The sequence below is a fragment of the Physeter macrocephalus genome, chromosome 2 (genome assembly GCF_002837175.3).
Source record: "Physeter macrocephalus isolate SW-GA chromosome 2, ASM283717v5, whole genome shotgun sequence".
Classification (NCBI taxonomy): domain Eukaryota; kingdom Metazoa; phylum Chordata; class Mammalia; order Artiodactyla; family Physeteridae; genus Physeter; species Physeter macrocephalus.
The window spans coordinates 28,556,005-28,572,807 of NC_041215.1; the positions used below are offsets into that span (position 1 = coordinate 28,556,005).

At 50.0% G+C, this 16,803-nt stretch overlaps 1 protein-coding gene and 1 long non-coding RNA gene across 2 annotated transcripts in view; both read left to right on the forward strand.

Moving 5' to 3' along the window:
- Positions 1-4,370, forward strand: part of LOC102976268 (5-hydroxytryptamine receptor 5B-like) — a 12,207-nt gene extending 7,837 nt beyond the window's left edge. Inside the window, 1 exon segment of the mRNA XM_028496718.1 lies at positions 4,317-4,370. Within this exon segment, the coding sequence (XP_028352519.1) occupies positions 4,317-4,370 (54 nt within the window).
- A 32-nt stretch (positions 4,371-4,402) lies between these two features.
- The window catches only part of LOC114487166 (uncharacterized), a 33,989-nt gene continuing 21,588 nt past the window's right edge, over positions 4,403-16,803 (forward strand). Inside the window, exon 1 of the long non-coding RNA XR_003681974.2 lies at positions 4,403-4,518. This is a non-coding gene — a long non-coding RNA (uncharacterized lncRNA). The remainder of the gene's footprint in view (positions 4,519-16,803) is intronic.

Genomic DNA, 16,803 nt, shown 5'->3' on the forward strand with positions numbered 1-16,803 from the left:
CTCTTGGAAATCAGTCGCCAAAATCACTTCTCAGAGGTTTAAAAAAAATATCTCACTGATTCCTTCCTTCTGCTGCCCCCTCACTCCCTCCCTGCCTTTACTCCAACGTGCTAATCACATGCAGGCCAAAGGCAGGAATAGGCTACCTGGCTGCGGCCCAGAGGACATTTTATTTTATTTACAGATGAGCTGTTAACCCCTGAAATATGGATTCATCTGGAAGCTGTGACACAAGGAAGGCTAGCCCCGTTTGGGCAGCTCCAGCCCAGAGCTGCAATAGTACTTACCGTAATTAGCTGTGTCATTCAGAACAGAGCTGGCCAGCCACAGGGGCCACCCGGCGCCCTCCCAGCCTTTACACCGAGGTGACTTCCTTAACGTACGCGCAGCCCAGCGCCTGGCCACGGAGGGGATTCTGCTCCAGCCCTCGATAGAACCTCGTTACTTTCACCTTTCACTAAGTGGGGCTCCAAGGTAATGACCTCAGACCTGGGTTGGTACTCTCCTGTTTGTATCTGCCAATACCCGTTGACCTCTTTGAAGCAATGACTTTTAAAGTCTATGCCCTTGTTCCAGGGTTACTGCAATGGCTCAAATCTCTTAAGAGCTTCCCTTTCCGAAGTTAGTTTACAAATCATATATTCACACACACACACCCCATCACAGACACATAAATGGAGTCTTGTTATTTTATATCCGAACCTCACTCTTGCTCAAAAATCACTTGCCTTATTCATCAGACTTGGCTCAGAAAGACTTTCAACTCTTGCCCAAACTCAGATCCTCCCTGAAGGAGGAAACTTCTCCAGCACTGAGGATTTTCAAGAGTGTGCCACAGGCTCTGAGGCACTTCTAGAAGAAGAGTTCTTGGGACTTTTAAGCATGGCAGTGTAGTTAGAATAAAATATAAGTTTCTGGCGTGTCTCTTTGGAAAGGGACAAGATACATTTGGGTGTGGAAGTTCTGGGTCGGTGAAAATTCCGACCTTGAAGCATGGACAGCAGCCCTTCCCTACCCCACCTCACCCCATCCCAACCCACCGAGCCCGCCTGAGCCTTGCTCCAGTGGGCGCTGGGGAACTAGTGAACATTTCAAGGGAAGATTTGTTTGCATTTCAAACATGGTAGGGCGGGCCCCTCAGACGCCAGTCAAATGGCTTAGTTTAAGCCACGATAACATGTCTGGAATGAGAGAACCTAGCAATGGGGTGTCTTTTACAGAACTCTCTACTTGCATCTTGAAGTCTTTTCTCCCATAATGTGGATCTGTAGACAACAGTGGTGTATAAAAATTCATTGGCCATGAGGCATGTTCTGAGAATGTATTTCTGTTGACAGGAGACCTAATCTGTAGCAAGCATGTTTCCTGTTTCCACTCATTTATTTTATATATATAATATTGATATCATAGATATATATTAAAGAGCCCTAGGATGCCCCGCCCTTTCTTCTAGAAACAAGGACATTGGAAGCGGGCTGACTAGGAGGCAGAGTAGAATATACCCTGATAGCCCTGAGCGTGTGGCATCAGTAGAGCAAGGGCTTCCAAAGCAATTTGTGGGCAGAGAATTTGATATCTGACACCTGAATGACAGTATCAACACAGTCATTAGGGGAAAAATCAAAGCTCTCTCAGGTCTCCTTCTCCCTAGATTTCTGGTTAGTGCTGTTTTGTTTTGAATTATATTTGTGGACACTCTAACCAAGCCAGTGCTTGATGCGGCCCTGCTGGAGGCGGGTTCTTTTTATGGAGGGAGAGTTCTCTGTGTGCCCAGAGCCCAGAGTCAAAGGGGGCGGGTGGGACACGGTGCAGAGTGTGGTGGGGCGGGGGGATGGCGGGTGGAGGGCAACCCCTCTGGGGGGGTCTGAGCACTGCCCCAGGGGGTCCAGGCTCCTTTTTCCACTGGGATCGGGAAGCCTCCTCCGCTGCCAGGCGTGTGACCTGGGGTGCGACTCTTGTTACTTCCTGGTGTGGGCCTATCATTTGCAAGATGAGGGGACTGGGTTAGCTCAGCCGTCCCCTGTCTGCTACTTGAGGTCCTTGACGGGAGTATTAGAGGAGGAGGGACCTAGAGCAAGTCCCATGTTTCAGGCAGTTGCTGGAAGTACGCCTGTACTCTACTTGCTGAGGCCGCCCTGGCCAGCCAGACCGGATGTTTCCTTGCTTGGGGGTGAAGGTCTAGCAGCTTATGATGCTCACAGATGCTGTTTCGTGCTGACCAGGAACTCTGACTGGCTGTTGTTGAGTCCATGTACCTTTGATTAATACACACGGGAAAATAAACGTCTTCTTGTTTAACAAATATTTAAAAATTAATAACATTTGTAAGGCACCTGGCGTATTGTTGTCCCTTAGTAAATGGTGGTTATTATTGTTCATTTTATTGTAGTTTATTTGGTTGGCAAAAGCTTTCAAAATGTGGGCATAGCAGGAACGTTGCATTCTTCATGGGGAGATGGTTGGGAGCCACCGTGAGGCTGGTTTCCAAGCCCCTCCAGGAAATCATATGTTCTTAGGTTCCACTGGCTGCAGCGTCTAGTGCGGGCGGGTGTGAGGGTACCTGGCGACTCCCAGGCATTGAATCTTAGGGGGCAGGGTCTCCAGCTCCTGTTCCACCTCGAGCCCACCCCTCTCCCAGCTCCTTCTTGGCCCCGAGCTGGACCAGCCACCCTGCCCTAGTGGGCAGAGTCTTGGGGGGTGAGCATGAAAAGGCTTAGGGGTCCGAGGGCCTTCCTGTTCCCTGACCGTGGATTGCATGCTCTTACGGCAACAGGGATGAGTTTTAGGGAGAGACAGAGGACTTAGGAGGGACGGTGTTCTTCCTCAGTGACTTCACATATAGTTCTTATAGAGGTAATGCAATTAAGAATACAACTACAGGATTGTTTTCTTAGAATTTCATGCCACATGTCATAGTAAGAACTACCATTTATTGACTGCTTCTTATTTGCCCAGTACTCTCCTGGGCTATTTACATATATCTCATCTCATTGACTCCTTATAACAGCCCTTTAGGATGTATCAGAATTTCTATTTTATAATTTCAGACACTGACGCTCACAGAGTGGTCAAGTAACTTGCCCAAGGTAACACAGCTAGAGAGTGGCAGAGCTGGGATTTAAAGACTATGGTCTTTCCAAATAGTAAAGATTTGCTGCTCTACGATGAAATCTCTTACAGTATAAAGAAGGCAGACATTAGCAAGCTGAAGACTCATAGAGTGAAAGGTAATCCAGAAGTGCTTCCAGGGAGAAGAGTTCTAAGTTGGCTCTTGAAGGAGAAAGGGGTGCAGGGGATGGAGGGATAGGGTGTGGACTGAGCTGGAGGGGATGTTTGTAAAGGAGAGCAGGGAGAGATGGGGTGCTGGTTCGGGGTGATGGAGGAAGGCTGAGGCCCCGAGGAGGGTCAGGCGGGAAGTGACGCCGCTGTGGTTGCTGCTCTGGGGACAGGTGACAGGTGTGAGACACCTGGCTCTTTTCCCCACCTTTGGCTCTGCCTCTCTCTTTGGCTACCAGAGACTGCTCTCTGCCCGCTGGTGGCAGGGGCTGCTCTGGCCCCCTGCTCTGTAGACAGCAGTCATATTCCAGGAAAAACTGGCAAAGGACTTGCCTTCCTCCCTTCCTCCCTCTGCACTCCCTACTTCTCTCCCTCTCTCTCTGTCCTACCTAATATTTGCTTTTCAAAACCAGTATTTAAACAATAATACAATTAATTTGAAGAATCACTCATTGCGTAGTTTACCACTCTCCCATCGAGTCATCGTTTTCCACTTCCACCCCTTCCAGCTCCCGTCCATTTCTTTGTTCGTATCATGTTGACACAGACGTAAACATCAGGTAGACACAACCTTAAGTCGTTTTATTTCTTTAGACTTTGATATCAGAGCATGTTTTCTGTTGCCTTTGTGATCACAAAGTTGTAAATGGTCGCCCTCACTCCCCCGGGCTGGGGGTGTCCTGATAGATAGCAGCCTCCCACCAGGGCTGCATTTCTAGTTGCTTCCTTTTTGGGGGGCTTCATTAGAGCTGATGTTGTCACTGAGGTTGGGGCCTGGGGATTGTGGGAGCAGAATGCAGAGGGGTTTGGGCCGCCTGGGGAGGGGACAGGGCAGGCGAGAAGCCGCCTGACGGTGTGCCTCTGGGGTATATGTGCAGGTGGGAGCCAGCAGAGACCATGGGGTTAGGGTGGTGCTGCAGGCGTCGTTGGTATTTATTTCTTGAAACTGTTATGAGGATTAAATGAGGTCATGTTTGCAAAGAGTCTGGCATTCAGTAAACCTTAGTCCCTTACTACTGTCTCCCTCCTCCTCCTTTCAGGTGGTCTCAGGCAACCTGGAGAGGGTGAAGGTGAGCACAGCCATCTCCATATAAGCAGCCCACGGCTATGCGGTCAGCTCATTCATTCAACAGTTGTTTATGGAGCACCTACTACGTTCCAGAATACAGGCCTGAAGGAGACAGGCAAGACTCCTGCCATCTCGGAGCTTATGGTCTAGCCTGGGAGACACCCAATAAACAGGTAAACACACAGATAAGAATTTCCCATGATGATCAGCGCTAAAGATGGATGATAGGTGTTTAAACTAGGAAGTCAGCAGTTGCAGCTGAATTTTATATGGAAGGGTCTGGAGGATATTTGGTTGGAAAGTGGGGTCAGAGTATTTGTTTTGAAATGACTTTTTTCTTAAGTTGGGAGTTTCTTTGGAGGTGTCTGTTGGGAGTGAGCTATTTTGGATTTTATAGGGGGAAGAAACTAACGTCCCCCAAAGCCCATCCTCTGGCACCAACACTGTTGAAGGGCTAATTAACGTTTGAGCCAAGTTCTTCAAGATGAGGTGGAATCAGGCACGTGAGGTTCTGGGGGAAGAGGTTTGGGGCCGAGGGCCAGTGTGTTGGACCCACGGGGGACGGTGGAGCCGGCTGCAGTGAGGGGGCTGCCGGGAGATCGAGCAGGCAGGGCCTCTGGCCTGGGACACAGGTTGTTAGGGTATAATTCCTGGTGCAGGGAGTAACCGGAGGGCTTTGAGCAGGGCTGGGGTGCCCGCATCTGACTTAACGGTTTAAACGTTTACATGTTTTAGAATATTTAGATGCAGTGGTAAATACTAGCAGCAGACCCTGTTGTGGTCAGGTGTACCTGGGAATGTCACATGTGCCGTGTCTTACCGGAAGAAACAGGAGGTGTTGAACGGACAGAAGTAGCCCCCCATGCCGTGGCCAATGAGAGACTCGGAGACCACGATTCAGAAGACAAGACGTCACAACTGTGATGTTTTTGTGGCCACGGGGGAAAGGGAGACATGGGGGGGAAAAGAGGATGCCTCTCTTTTTTTCTCCCTTGTGTGCTCCCTTCCCCGCCCCAATGAATCATGTGTCATCTGAGAACCCACCAGGCCTCAGGGTGGAGCCCTTCTCCAGAGGCTTTCATGAGTTTGGCTGGGCTCCTGGGACTTCTCTCAGGGCCCTTCCCTTGCTGCTGCCACAAGGGGTGGGGGGCTGCCGGGAAAGGGCAGATAAGTAGGGTCAAGTCCACGGGAACACTGAGAGGTGCAGCCTGTGATTCCACTGTGATCCTCTCAGAGCGGGTGCACACCCGCTGACTCACGCTTACATACAGACACTTCCAGTCACATCAACTTGAGGTGCCTCTTGCCCCCGTATACAGACCTCTTACGTGTATCGACATACACAGAGGCCTGATCCACCAGACCCTGGCGACCACAGAAGTCTGCACAGCTTTGTCGACTGCCATAGGGAACTCGCCTCGCCTGTGGGATTCACATCCAAACTCCCAACACAAAGGGCCGCACGAGCAGACGAGCCTTGGTCTTATGGGTCCTCCCCCTGAGGACCAGGTCTGGTTACAATCCATCGTCCACCAGGCTCAAAGTGCACATTCTATAATTAAATTGCATTCCAGTAGACAGATGATTTTGAAACTGTGGCTCGTGACCCATCAGTGGGCCACAAAATCGATTCACTGGGTTGCAACCAACTATCAAAAAAAGAAAAGAACAATAGATAAATACAACAGGATAGGAAATATGAGTCTGTCTCTACTGTGTAGTAAGAGTGCTGTAATTTTACAATTTAAAAATTTATGTGTGCATGTGTACTGGCTTGCAGTGTGACTTTATTTTTAACTATGATTTTGTGGCCAAAAAGCAAAAAGTTTGAAAAGCACCACAAAACCTTGTTTCTTCGTCTAGCCCTGTGATGGGAAGTCCAAGAAGGCTCTTCCCTTTCCCTGCCCTCTGGGAGCCTGGGCCCCGGGCAGAGCAAGGTGCTGCGGGCCGGCAGTGCCCTGGCCCGCGGTGTGGGGAGCAGGGAGGCTGGCAGCTGAGGCCTTGTCTGCTGGGTGGGTGGTGGGAAGGAGAGCTGGCTGGGGAAGAAGTCAAGAGACGCTTAGAAAAAAGAATCCATGGGACCAGAGAAGGGGGCGGTGGTGGCAAAAGCTGAGGCTCCTTCCAGGTTTGGGGCTTGGGTTGCTGAGGCTGGGAATGAAGGAAGGAGGGCAGGTTTGTCTTTTGTGAGGGTTGATGGTGAGATTCATCGCAAACATATTGAGTTCGGGGATGTGTGTTAGATGCTTAGTTGGACATGATCATGGTGGTCCATGGAGTCCGGGAGAGAAATGGGCCAGAAGCGCAGATTTGGGGGTCTCTTGCGTGGGTGGGAGCAAGATGGGCTCAGGGAGGGCGTGGAGGGAAAGGAGAAGAGGGCCCAGGAAAGCGCCCTGAGAATCCCTGATGTGTGAGGGAGGACCAGAGGCCGGAAGCTGTGCTGGAACGTGGGCAGAGAGCTGTCCTGGAAGCCTCTCCAGGGAAGAGGCCGCCTGCTGTGTCACATGCAGCACTGCACTGAGGCTCTAACTGGGGAGAAGACCTGAAACAACCAGAGGGCTGCAGGGGCCGAACTTCAGGCTGTTGACTCCGTGGGCCCATGAACCCCGGAGACCTTGGAGAACTTTGCTCAACGTCAGGAGCCATAAAGAAAGAGAGTGAAGTCGGGGAAGGGCGAGACAGGGGGTCTGTTTGAAGGTGGAGCTGTCAAGCTGGCAGCTGAACCCCCTCCCCGCTACTAGCCTCCCTTCTCCTGGCTGCACAGGGTCAGCCCCCCTAAGGCAGCCAAGGGACCATGGGTGCCCAGAGACCTGAGCTCTCATTCTGGCCATCAGAAGCAGCTCACTCTCCATGGGCCTCATTCCTGATCTAAAAATATATAAACGAGATATCTATTGCTAGAATAATCTCTTGGACCTCTGCCTTCTCTGAAATTCTTTGAGGCCATCTGTGAAATGGGGTTAATCACCCTTGCCCTGTTCTTTCATAGGAGGAACCCTTCTGAGAACCATCAAGAACCACCAAACCAAGGGTGTTAAGGTTAGAGTTGTTACCAATTAGATTCAGAAGGGCCTTTAGGGGCCCGAGTTAGCCAAGGAATTACTGAATTCCCCATTTTCTTCCTGGAAGTGCCTTCTCCTTCCCCTCTACCTCCTGACTCCTTCCCCACTGTATTCTCAAAATTGTGCATAGAGGTTGGTAAAAATCTGGGGATAGGAGGAAAAGAGAGGCAAAACTCATTAATCCAGTGAATAATTGTTGAGCACCAACTGGGTGCAGGTCTCTGTTGGATGCTGGGGTTACCATGGAGACCAGGATGCAGGACTGGCCCTGAGGGCTCCCCACTGCTGGTGCAGAGCAGAACCACCCCTGCAGCTTTTCAACTCCAGATTCCATGGGTCCGATGCTAGACCTACCTACCTCGAAGCTCCAAGGGTGCAGCCCTGGTGTGTGTCTGTTTAAAGAGCTCCACAGGGGATTTTGTTGCACTCGGAAAGGTGAGGACCACCGAGTGGGAAGATGAGAAGCAGCCCCCTGAGATGGAGTGGTTTAAGTACTAAAAGAAAGTAGGATGGTAATTGCTGTCACAGAGTGCTAAGGAGACCTAGAGTGGAAGACGTGAGGCCCCAGGAGTCGGTGGGCATGGGTGCAATCAGGGAAGGCTTCCTGGAGGAGATGCTGCCCACAGTGAGTTTTGAAGGATACAGGAAGAGGGAACAGCATGTGCAAAGGCACAGAGGCTTTCCGTGAATGGTCATGTGTTTCCTGAAAGGTGTCTACACATAAAGTGCACAGTTCAGGTTAAAGTTGTACCTCATAGGCAAATCTACCTGTGACCCTGAGAAAGTCCTACTGCAGACCCCTGTCTTTACACAAGAACTTGGATGGGCTTCCATCACGAGGCTGGATGTGTTAGCTGGGAAACCAGTTCCAATTGACGTTGGATTAATGCAAACAAGGGAGGCAACCACATTACACTATCTCATGGTGAGAGTGGGCTTTTCTCAGATTTTACAAGGATCAGGCAAGAATGAATGGGTTGATCTATTGAGCCCTCATTATGGGCAGGCCTACCTGCATCATTGCTAGCTATCCAAAAGTAGGTATTATTTCCTCCATCTTAGTCAGCAGCTCAGAGAGATGGAGTGATTTGCCCAAGGTCACACAGCAAGTGAGTGGCAGAGCTATAGGACTTGGGTCTAAGCTTTTCCAGGCACACAGTGCAGTGGTGAATTCTGCCTGGGCTTGAATCTTGGATCCCATATTTCCAAGGGATCTGGGGCAAGTTCCTTAGGCTCTCTGTGCCTCAGTTTCTTCCTCTTTAAAGAGGCAAGGCCGATGGAGCCTTCCTGGCAGGGCTGTTATGAGGATTGAATGAGCAGTGTCTGCACACAGTGGGTGCCCAGTAAGTGGTCGTGGGAATGCTGCTGCGGCTGGTGGAGGTCACGCCCTCTTCCGAGGCTGGGCTTCCCTCACTATCAAACACAGGGACTCAGACTGGACAGGGCCAAGGCTCACCACCCAGCTCTGAAATTCCGGAATGGATTTTGAATCTCAGTTTCTGGGAGCACAGCTGATGTCCTGGAATAACTTGCCTGGAAGCAGGGGCATTATCCCTTTGACCTTCCTGAGTACCCAGTTTGCTCAGCTTGGCCGAGGCAGACGCAGGGATAGTGGCCTCTGTCTCCCTCCTTCAGGAGGATGGGCTGCCTCGGAGGGCTCTGGGGAAAACTCTGGATGGAAAAGCAAACTGGGCTGTTATGAAAAGGGTGCTGGCCTACCTGCCCCAGTGGCAGACAGGAGAGAGAGAGAAAACTCCGGAAGTGGCAAATTTTCCGCAAGTACTCAGCCATAAAGCCCCTTTGAAGGGGCTTATAAAGGGCCTGTGTGCAGAGGCAGGCACCGTGGCAGGGCCCAGGGGCCTTCGGAGGCTGCCAGGGCATGGCTGCGGCGGGCAGGCAGAGGCCTGCCGGGGGTGGAGGTTCTATGAACGTGAGCCTGACGGAGGTGGGGTGTGTGTGTGTGTGTGTGTGTGTGTGTGTGTGGACAAAACGGGCAGGCAGAGGCCTGCCGGGGGTGGAGGTTCTATGAACGTGAGCCTGACGGAGGTGGGGTGTGTGTGTGTGTGTGTGTGTGTGTGTGTGATGACAACACATCCTTGGAAAGGACCATTCTGGAAGCCGCATGAAGCTGTGGGAAGGAAAGGCAGGAGACAAAGGCTGGAAGGAACAATGCCAGCGCAGATGGGCAGGATTCCGAGCCCAGGACCGGGGCCTGCCCCCTGGGAGACCCCGCACATCTGGGCCTGCCCGAGGTGGGTGTGCTGCAGGCCCAGAGCAGGGATGGATGGCCGTAGGTGTTGAGAGGCTCTGGACAGAGCTTCCTCTCCACTGTGGGAGAAGCAAAGGAAGACAGCCTCCTGCATCTCTCTTGTCTGTCTACCCAGGTGCAGAGTCAGGGTAGTAATCCAGAAGATGGCATTTTAACCCGTTGTGAAAGGCAAAGGCCTTCTGAGTTTGGCCCAAATCACCTCGGCTGTGCGGCCACAATCGTTATTTTCACTTGGCCCACTCAGAATAGTAGTGGTTTTCTGCCGGACCCTTTGGGGACTGGAGATGCATCAGGAGGTGTTCGGTGAAAGAACACTGAAGAGATGAAAGAAGGGTTGAAGTCACAGAGCATCCGCTGTGGGCTCAAGAGCATTCCAGGTGCCACAGGGGCACCAAACAACACAGAAGATGAGGGCCTCCCCTGCCAGAGAACAAGAGCCACCCAAACGCACAAAGACACAGCCACAGTGACTTAACGTGATCAACAGCAAGAAGAACAAGCGCTGATATTTGTATGTATGTATACGTACACGTGTAATCCTTAGTACGTGCAAGACACTGTCGCAGGTGCTTTAGCTTTGCGGAGTCATTTAACCCCCCAGGAGGATATGGGGGAGGTGGAATTACTAACTTCCTTTTGCTAACAAGGAAACGGAGGCACAAGGAAATCAAATGATAGGCCTTCAGTTCCAAAGTGAGCACACATACCGTGGCGAAGGATTGACGAGCCCCATTTTGCAGCTGAAGAAAATGAAACTCAGAGGGGCCAAGGCAACTAGGCTCACTTGGACATACACAGAAATCCACGCTCTGCTGACTAGAGCATGGATTATACACAGGCTTCTGGTGTGTAACGTGAAGACCCTTGACTGCATTCATGTTGTGTGCAGGCTGTTGGCTGAACCCAGGCCTTCTGACCTGAAGCACAGGTGTTCTCTGCTGGTCTTCAGTGCCTGGGGACCCTCAGATACCCTGGCCCCCTGACCCCCCCCGCCCCGTGCTGGCATCCTGGGGCACATGCTACCTGACAGGAGCAGGTTTCGCTGCATACTCTGCTTTCTCACAAGCGCTCCCGGGCCGAGGATGGAGCTGGACCTCAGAGAGACCTGGGATCTGCACTCAGCCCAGCCCAGGCCCCTGACGCAACTCAACCTTCTGACATCCTCTCACCAGACACTTTGAGGGTTTCGGACCTTAGTGGTCTGTAAACATTTGGGGCCAAGGATCCCTTTGTCTAAATGGTATCTTATTCAAAAGCTTGTTAAGACCATGAGGATGCTGACCTGGCTGAGAATGGAGACCCCGGCCAGCCTCGTGGTCGGCCTGGATGCTGTGCTGGCCCCTTGGGTTCCTTGGAGCACATCTGAACCCTTGCAAAACGAGATGCTTTTTGAGACTCCATCTAGCCTGACACCGTGTGATCTGCTGCTCATCAGACGGGTCCTTGCTCTGTAGAGACGCTTGATCACATGTCCAGGCCCACGGTGGCCTCTGGTCTGTTTCGGGTAACAGTGGAAGAACAAAGGTTTCTGTGTCCCTCTGGCCCTGTCCCACTCAGCAAGTGCAACTGGTTAAACATGTCAGTTTTGGGTGAACGGACCTGCATTTTAGTCTCATCTCTTCCAGTTCCTAGCTGGGTGACCTCGGACAAATCATTCTACTCATCCAAGCCTGTTTCTTCTCCCTCTTAGTGGGGATAGTTTAAGTAAAATAACGCCTGCAGGGCCCTTGGCCCAGAGTCTGTCCCCCTGTATGTATGCAGCACTACGCCTGTTTATAGCACAGCCCTGAGAGGGGTGTTTGGGGCTGGCTCTGGCAGGCATGCTGCATCAAGGCTGGACCCAGGCTTTACTTCTGGCAAAATTGGGAGGTGTTCTGGGCATCTCCTTCCTTCCAGCTGTCCCTCTTCTCTCTGCTCCCCTTTGATGCACAAACAGAGCTGTTACAGCATGAAATCCCCCTGCCCCAGAGCTCATCTTCTCGAGGTCAGAGATGCTTTGGGCCTCCCAAGGTGAACATCAGCAAACCTGTTACCCTGAGCTCTTCTCCCAGGCAGGGCTGTGAGCCCGATCCGCTAGAACTTCGATGGGCTCTCCTGGCTGCCTGCACTGGGTCACCAGGGGGCAAACCGACCCCCTAACCTCTGTGTCCCCAGCACCCAGCCCTGGCCCAGGGCATTTAAAATAGTCAATCCTAGTGGAGCATTTGGATATAACAGTCTTACTTATTTCTCATTCAAAGGAGTGATTCTGAAGGTAAAAATGTCTGGCCAGCTCAGCTCGAAGGGTGTAGAGAATATTCCTTTTTTACAAAGACCCCAATACCCTTTAAATTATGTGCTTAAGTGACAGGCCTTTGCCATGAGGCCAGAAGAGGGGTTTTGCTGTTTTGTTTCAAAGAGGAGTTTTTGATCTCAGAAAATGTCATTTGAGGCAGTGAGTTAGGGCAGGAGGGAGAAAAGGGGCTTCTTATATTCCAGACCAGGGCCTTGTGTGAGAGGCTGGCGAGGAATTCTAAAACGAGCCATTCTTAAAGCCGGGGAAGGAGTTCTTTGTCTCCGTGGTAGCCAGAGAAGATCTTGTAGGATGGATGCCAGGAAGAAATATAAATTTCCCAGGGGAGGACACAGACCAACTGAAGGAAATCAGCATTTGTCCAGAAGAGCATGATGGCAGTACCAAAGGCCAGCACAGTTACCACTGCTCAGGTTCTTTGGAGTCCGTTACCTGACCCCAAGCCCCCAAGTCTATACTGCTTATATGAACCAGGTAATTGAAAACAAACAGTGGGTATCTTCTCATGCGATTGCAGGTGCTGAGCATAGATCGAAAAAGCAACTCCAAAGGCAGGGCCGGGGGCTTTGGTGACATGTAAGAGGATGCTTTGGGGGTTTTGGCGGGGAAGGCTGAAGTTAAAGGCTATATTTGGTGACCCAGATTCCTGTCTACTTTGTGCTCTGCAGGCCAGAGAGTGTTGGGTGTGAATTCAGTACACTTGCTCAGTGGAGGTGATGGCAGAGGCTTACCCCAAAGGAGGGGGACGAGAGTCTGTGGCTCAGACGAAGCAAGGCCCTTGTGCCAAGGAAGCCTCCCGCATCTGCATCCAACAGCAATGCCCAGTAGCAGAGTGGGCAGCCAGACCCTTGGCCCAGGGGTACCCGGGAGCTGTAGGAATGATTTAGGGAAGGACAGGACGCAAGAGCTGACTGGAAGTTACATAGCATCTAGTCTAATCCCCTCATCCCACAGGCCAAGGTTCTGAGATCTAGAGCTGTTGAACTGCTGGCAGTTTGAATTTCAGCAGTGTTATTATACATCTGATTCCTTAAAATATCAACAGTATCAGCATCTCTAAACACCATCGTGTTTATCAAGTAACTCACAGTTTGGGAACGTGACAGTAGAATCCAGGCTGTAAAATGGCCACTTAGGTGAAACAAACAAACAAGCAAACAAAATTAAATTAAAAACTGGGAAAATGCTTGCAACTTATCATACCAGGAAAGAGTGAATTTCTTTATACATAAAGAACCATTATAAATTAATAAGAAAAGAACCACCAACTCAACAGAAAATTTGACAAGGGACGTGCATCATTCATAGAACAGGAAGTTCAAATGAATCTTAAGCATTTGCAGAGTTGCTCAGCTTCACTCATAATAGTAGAAATACACAGTTAAAATACGAGATAACACGGGGCTTCCCTGGTGGCGCAGTGGTTGAGAGTCCGCCTGCCGATGCAGGACCGCGGGTTCGTGCCCCGGTCCGGGAGGATCCCACGTGCCGTGGAGCGGCTGGGCCCGTGAGCCATGGCCGCGGGGCCTGCGCGTCCGGAGCCTGTGCTCCGCAACGGGAGAGGCCGCGACAGTGGCCGCGGAGCGGCTGGGCCCGTGAGCCATGGCCGCTGCGCCTGCGCGTCCGGAGCCTGTGCTCCGCAACGGGAGAGGCCGCGACAGTGAGAGGCCCACGTACCGCAAAAAAAAAAAAAAAAAGAGATAATGCTTTTCACCTGACTGGCAAAGAGCAAAGAGTTCCATCACCTTGTGCTCCCCAGGCTGTGGGGAAAGAGGCACTTTTATATAATGTTGACGGAAGTAAAACCTGATAAAATCTCTGCAGAGAATAATTTGGTAACAACTATCAAAATGAAAAATGCACATTCCCTTTTAGGTCCAGGAGTTTTTCCTATAAATATGTTAGCACACTTGCAAGGTGATCATATACAAAGATTTTCACTACAGCACTGGGAACAACAAATTAGAGTCAAGTAATTAAGAAACTACTTAGAGGACTTATTAGATAAATTATGGTATAATTATGGTATATCCAGATAATAAAATATTACATAACCATTAAAAAGAATGAGACAGTGTTGTATATGGATATAGAATAATCCTTCATATATATTGTTAAGTGAAAAGAATAATTGCACAACAAATGCTCCTATTTCTATAAACAGCAACAAATACATATACATATATATGTGTTTAGGTATCTATATAGACATACATATATATATATGAAGTTGCTTACACATGCACAGAATGTCTTTGGAAGGATATACTCATAAAAATAGTGGCAGTGGTTGCCTCTGGGAAGGAGAACTGGGTGACTGCATAGCTGAGAGACGGGGGGTGGAGGGGAACTTTTCACTGTGTGCTCTCTTGTCCCTTTGGAATTTTGTGTCGTGTGCACATATTCCCGGTTTTCAAGGCTTTTAATTCAGCTATCTGAGATTCAGAGAGGAGGCTCTCCAGGCCAATCTCACCCCCTAGTGACAGTCTCACTCCGGGTGACAGTGGCCTTGATGGGGCGCAGGCCTGGGAGTGAGGCTCTGTCTGGGACTGGCTCAGCTGCGGGCCAGAGAGGGCCTGGGGGTGGGGAGGAGCCGGGCTGGCTCAGAAGGTCTAGGAACGCTCCAATCCACTGGAATCAAAACAGAGCATTTGAATTGCCCGTGATCTTGAAAACACATGGCTAGGTCAAATCGCAGGCCCATTTCCCAGTGTCTGTCTGACTTCCTCTGTCCCCCCAACCCCAGAGGGTGTGGTCTGCGAGGACAGGGACAGTCACGTAGCCTTTTGTGTAGAGTCTGTGATGACCCGTGTGACCTGCCCCAGCAGTGCTGCATGCATACCTGCGGGTACTTACAAGGGCGGTGATGGAGTCAGCTAGCTGTTGGGGTCAGTGGGTATTACCAACATGGCTGTTTAAGCCCAGGTGTCGCCTACACCGGGAGCAGGTGGTACAGCGGGAAGAAGGTGGCATTTGGAGCCCCACTGCCTTGGGTTTGAGTGTGGGCTCTATGCATATGAGGAATATAGTGCTAAATGTAGGCAAGGAAGCCGTTAGACTGACGAGCCTTGGTGGTGACCTAAGGAAGCCGACCAAAATCTAAGCTTATAAATGCCTCAAAGCTATGAAATCAAAACACTAAGGATGACCAATCATAAACAGCCAACCAGGCTTTAAGCTTTAGCCAATCAAATAATTTCCTTTCTTTGCCTCTGTGCTTTCTTTATATAAAATCTTTCCTGGCTCCTCTGGTGGGGTGCCTAATTACTTCAGGCTTGGCATTGCCTGATTCCAATTAATTTTTGCTCAAATAAACTCAAACATTTTAAGATGCCTCAGTTGATCTTTTAACAATAGATAGGAGCAAGATCCTTAACCTTTCTGAGCCCCAGTTTCTGATCAGCGAAATGGGGATGTACCTTGCAGGCTGTCACTGGGCCATGTGAATGGGGGTGTGGTGTGCAGAGTCTCAGCCCCTCCCAGATGCCCGTGTTACCGGGTGTCACTGAGGTGACCTTGTTGGCAGATGGTTATGTTAATTAACAGGCTCTAGGCAGGTGGCCTAGGTTTGAATCCCGGCTGTGCATGTTGTAGGCTGTGGGACTTAGGGTAAGTTACTTGACCTCTCTGTGTTACATAATCTATAAAATCGGGATAAAAAATAGTACGTAGCTCATCTAGGGTTGTCGTGAGGATGAAAACGAGATGCATGTTCTGCCGTAAAGCACTTAGCATTGAGCCTGACTTGGAATAAACAATCAAGAATTGCTTCCATTCTATCATTCTTATTATTCTGAAACAACTTGATAACATCTAGTCAGTCAATGACTGATCTTAAAAAAATTTGGTTACCAGGTTGAACTTTCCTTGTTTTGGACACGCAGTGGGAGGTGCTGGAATTGGCATCTCCCGTGCGGGCAGCTTACGTTTTCCAGAGATATGGATCAGGCATATGGGCAAAATGTACCCAATTAGACTCACCATTGTTTCCCAGGAAACTGCATCCCATCTGGCAGTGCCCACGTGGGACCAGGTCAGGGAGGAGTCATGAAGGGTTTGTTTCAAAGAAATAAAAAATCCTGTGCAGTTCAGCGAGGAACACGGAGCCTCTGGAGTAGTCTTTGAAGAGAAGGAAAATGAGATTCAGAAGACCTCAATGCAGGGGAGAAGCAGTGTCTGTCCATGGGGGGAAGCTACGGATTTTTTCTGAGATTCTGTGTACAAAGGAAAGGGGAGGCTGTGTTTGGGAAGCTGAAGTATTTTTGGCTCTCTTTCCAGGAAAGAAACATTATGGAAATTAAAAAAAGGAAACGGGTGGGAGCAAAAAACCTCTAGACAGATCAACTCCAAGAGTGTAGATGGTTACAGAACTTGGAGAAAACTGGCTTTGAGGGGGCTTAGCAAAGGCAAATAATTCCAAAGAGGTGCCAAGCACTCCGTGGAACCATTTATTGAAATAATGTCAGAATGGCGATTTATAAGAGCAACTTAATAACGACAATAACTCACTTGACCCCCTCCTCCCAAATTAGGCGACACACCTCCACGGCAGCAATAAGGAGAAGAAATGTTTTGGGAGATGAGGGGGGTGGGGTGGAGGACGGATTGATGTAGGGGACTTATATTAGTTAAAGAAATAAACCCAAATGACACATCCGACAAAAAGGATACACGGGCCTAGCTGGAACTTCTTGCCTCCTTGACATTCTGTTAGAACCTTGTGTAAACGATTACTTTTTTTTTTTTTTTTTTTAAGATGTTGGGGGTAGGAGTTTATTAATTGATTTATTTACTTTGGCTGTGTTGGGTCTTCGTTTCTGCACGGGGGTTTTCCCCA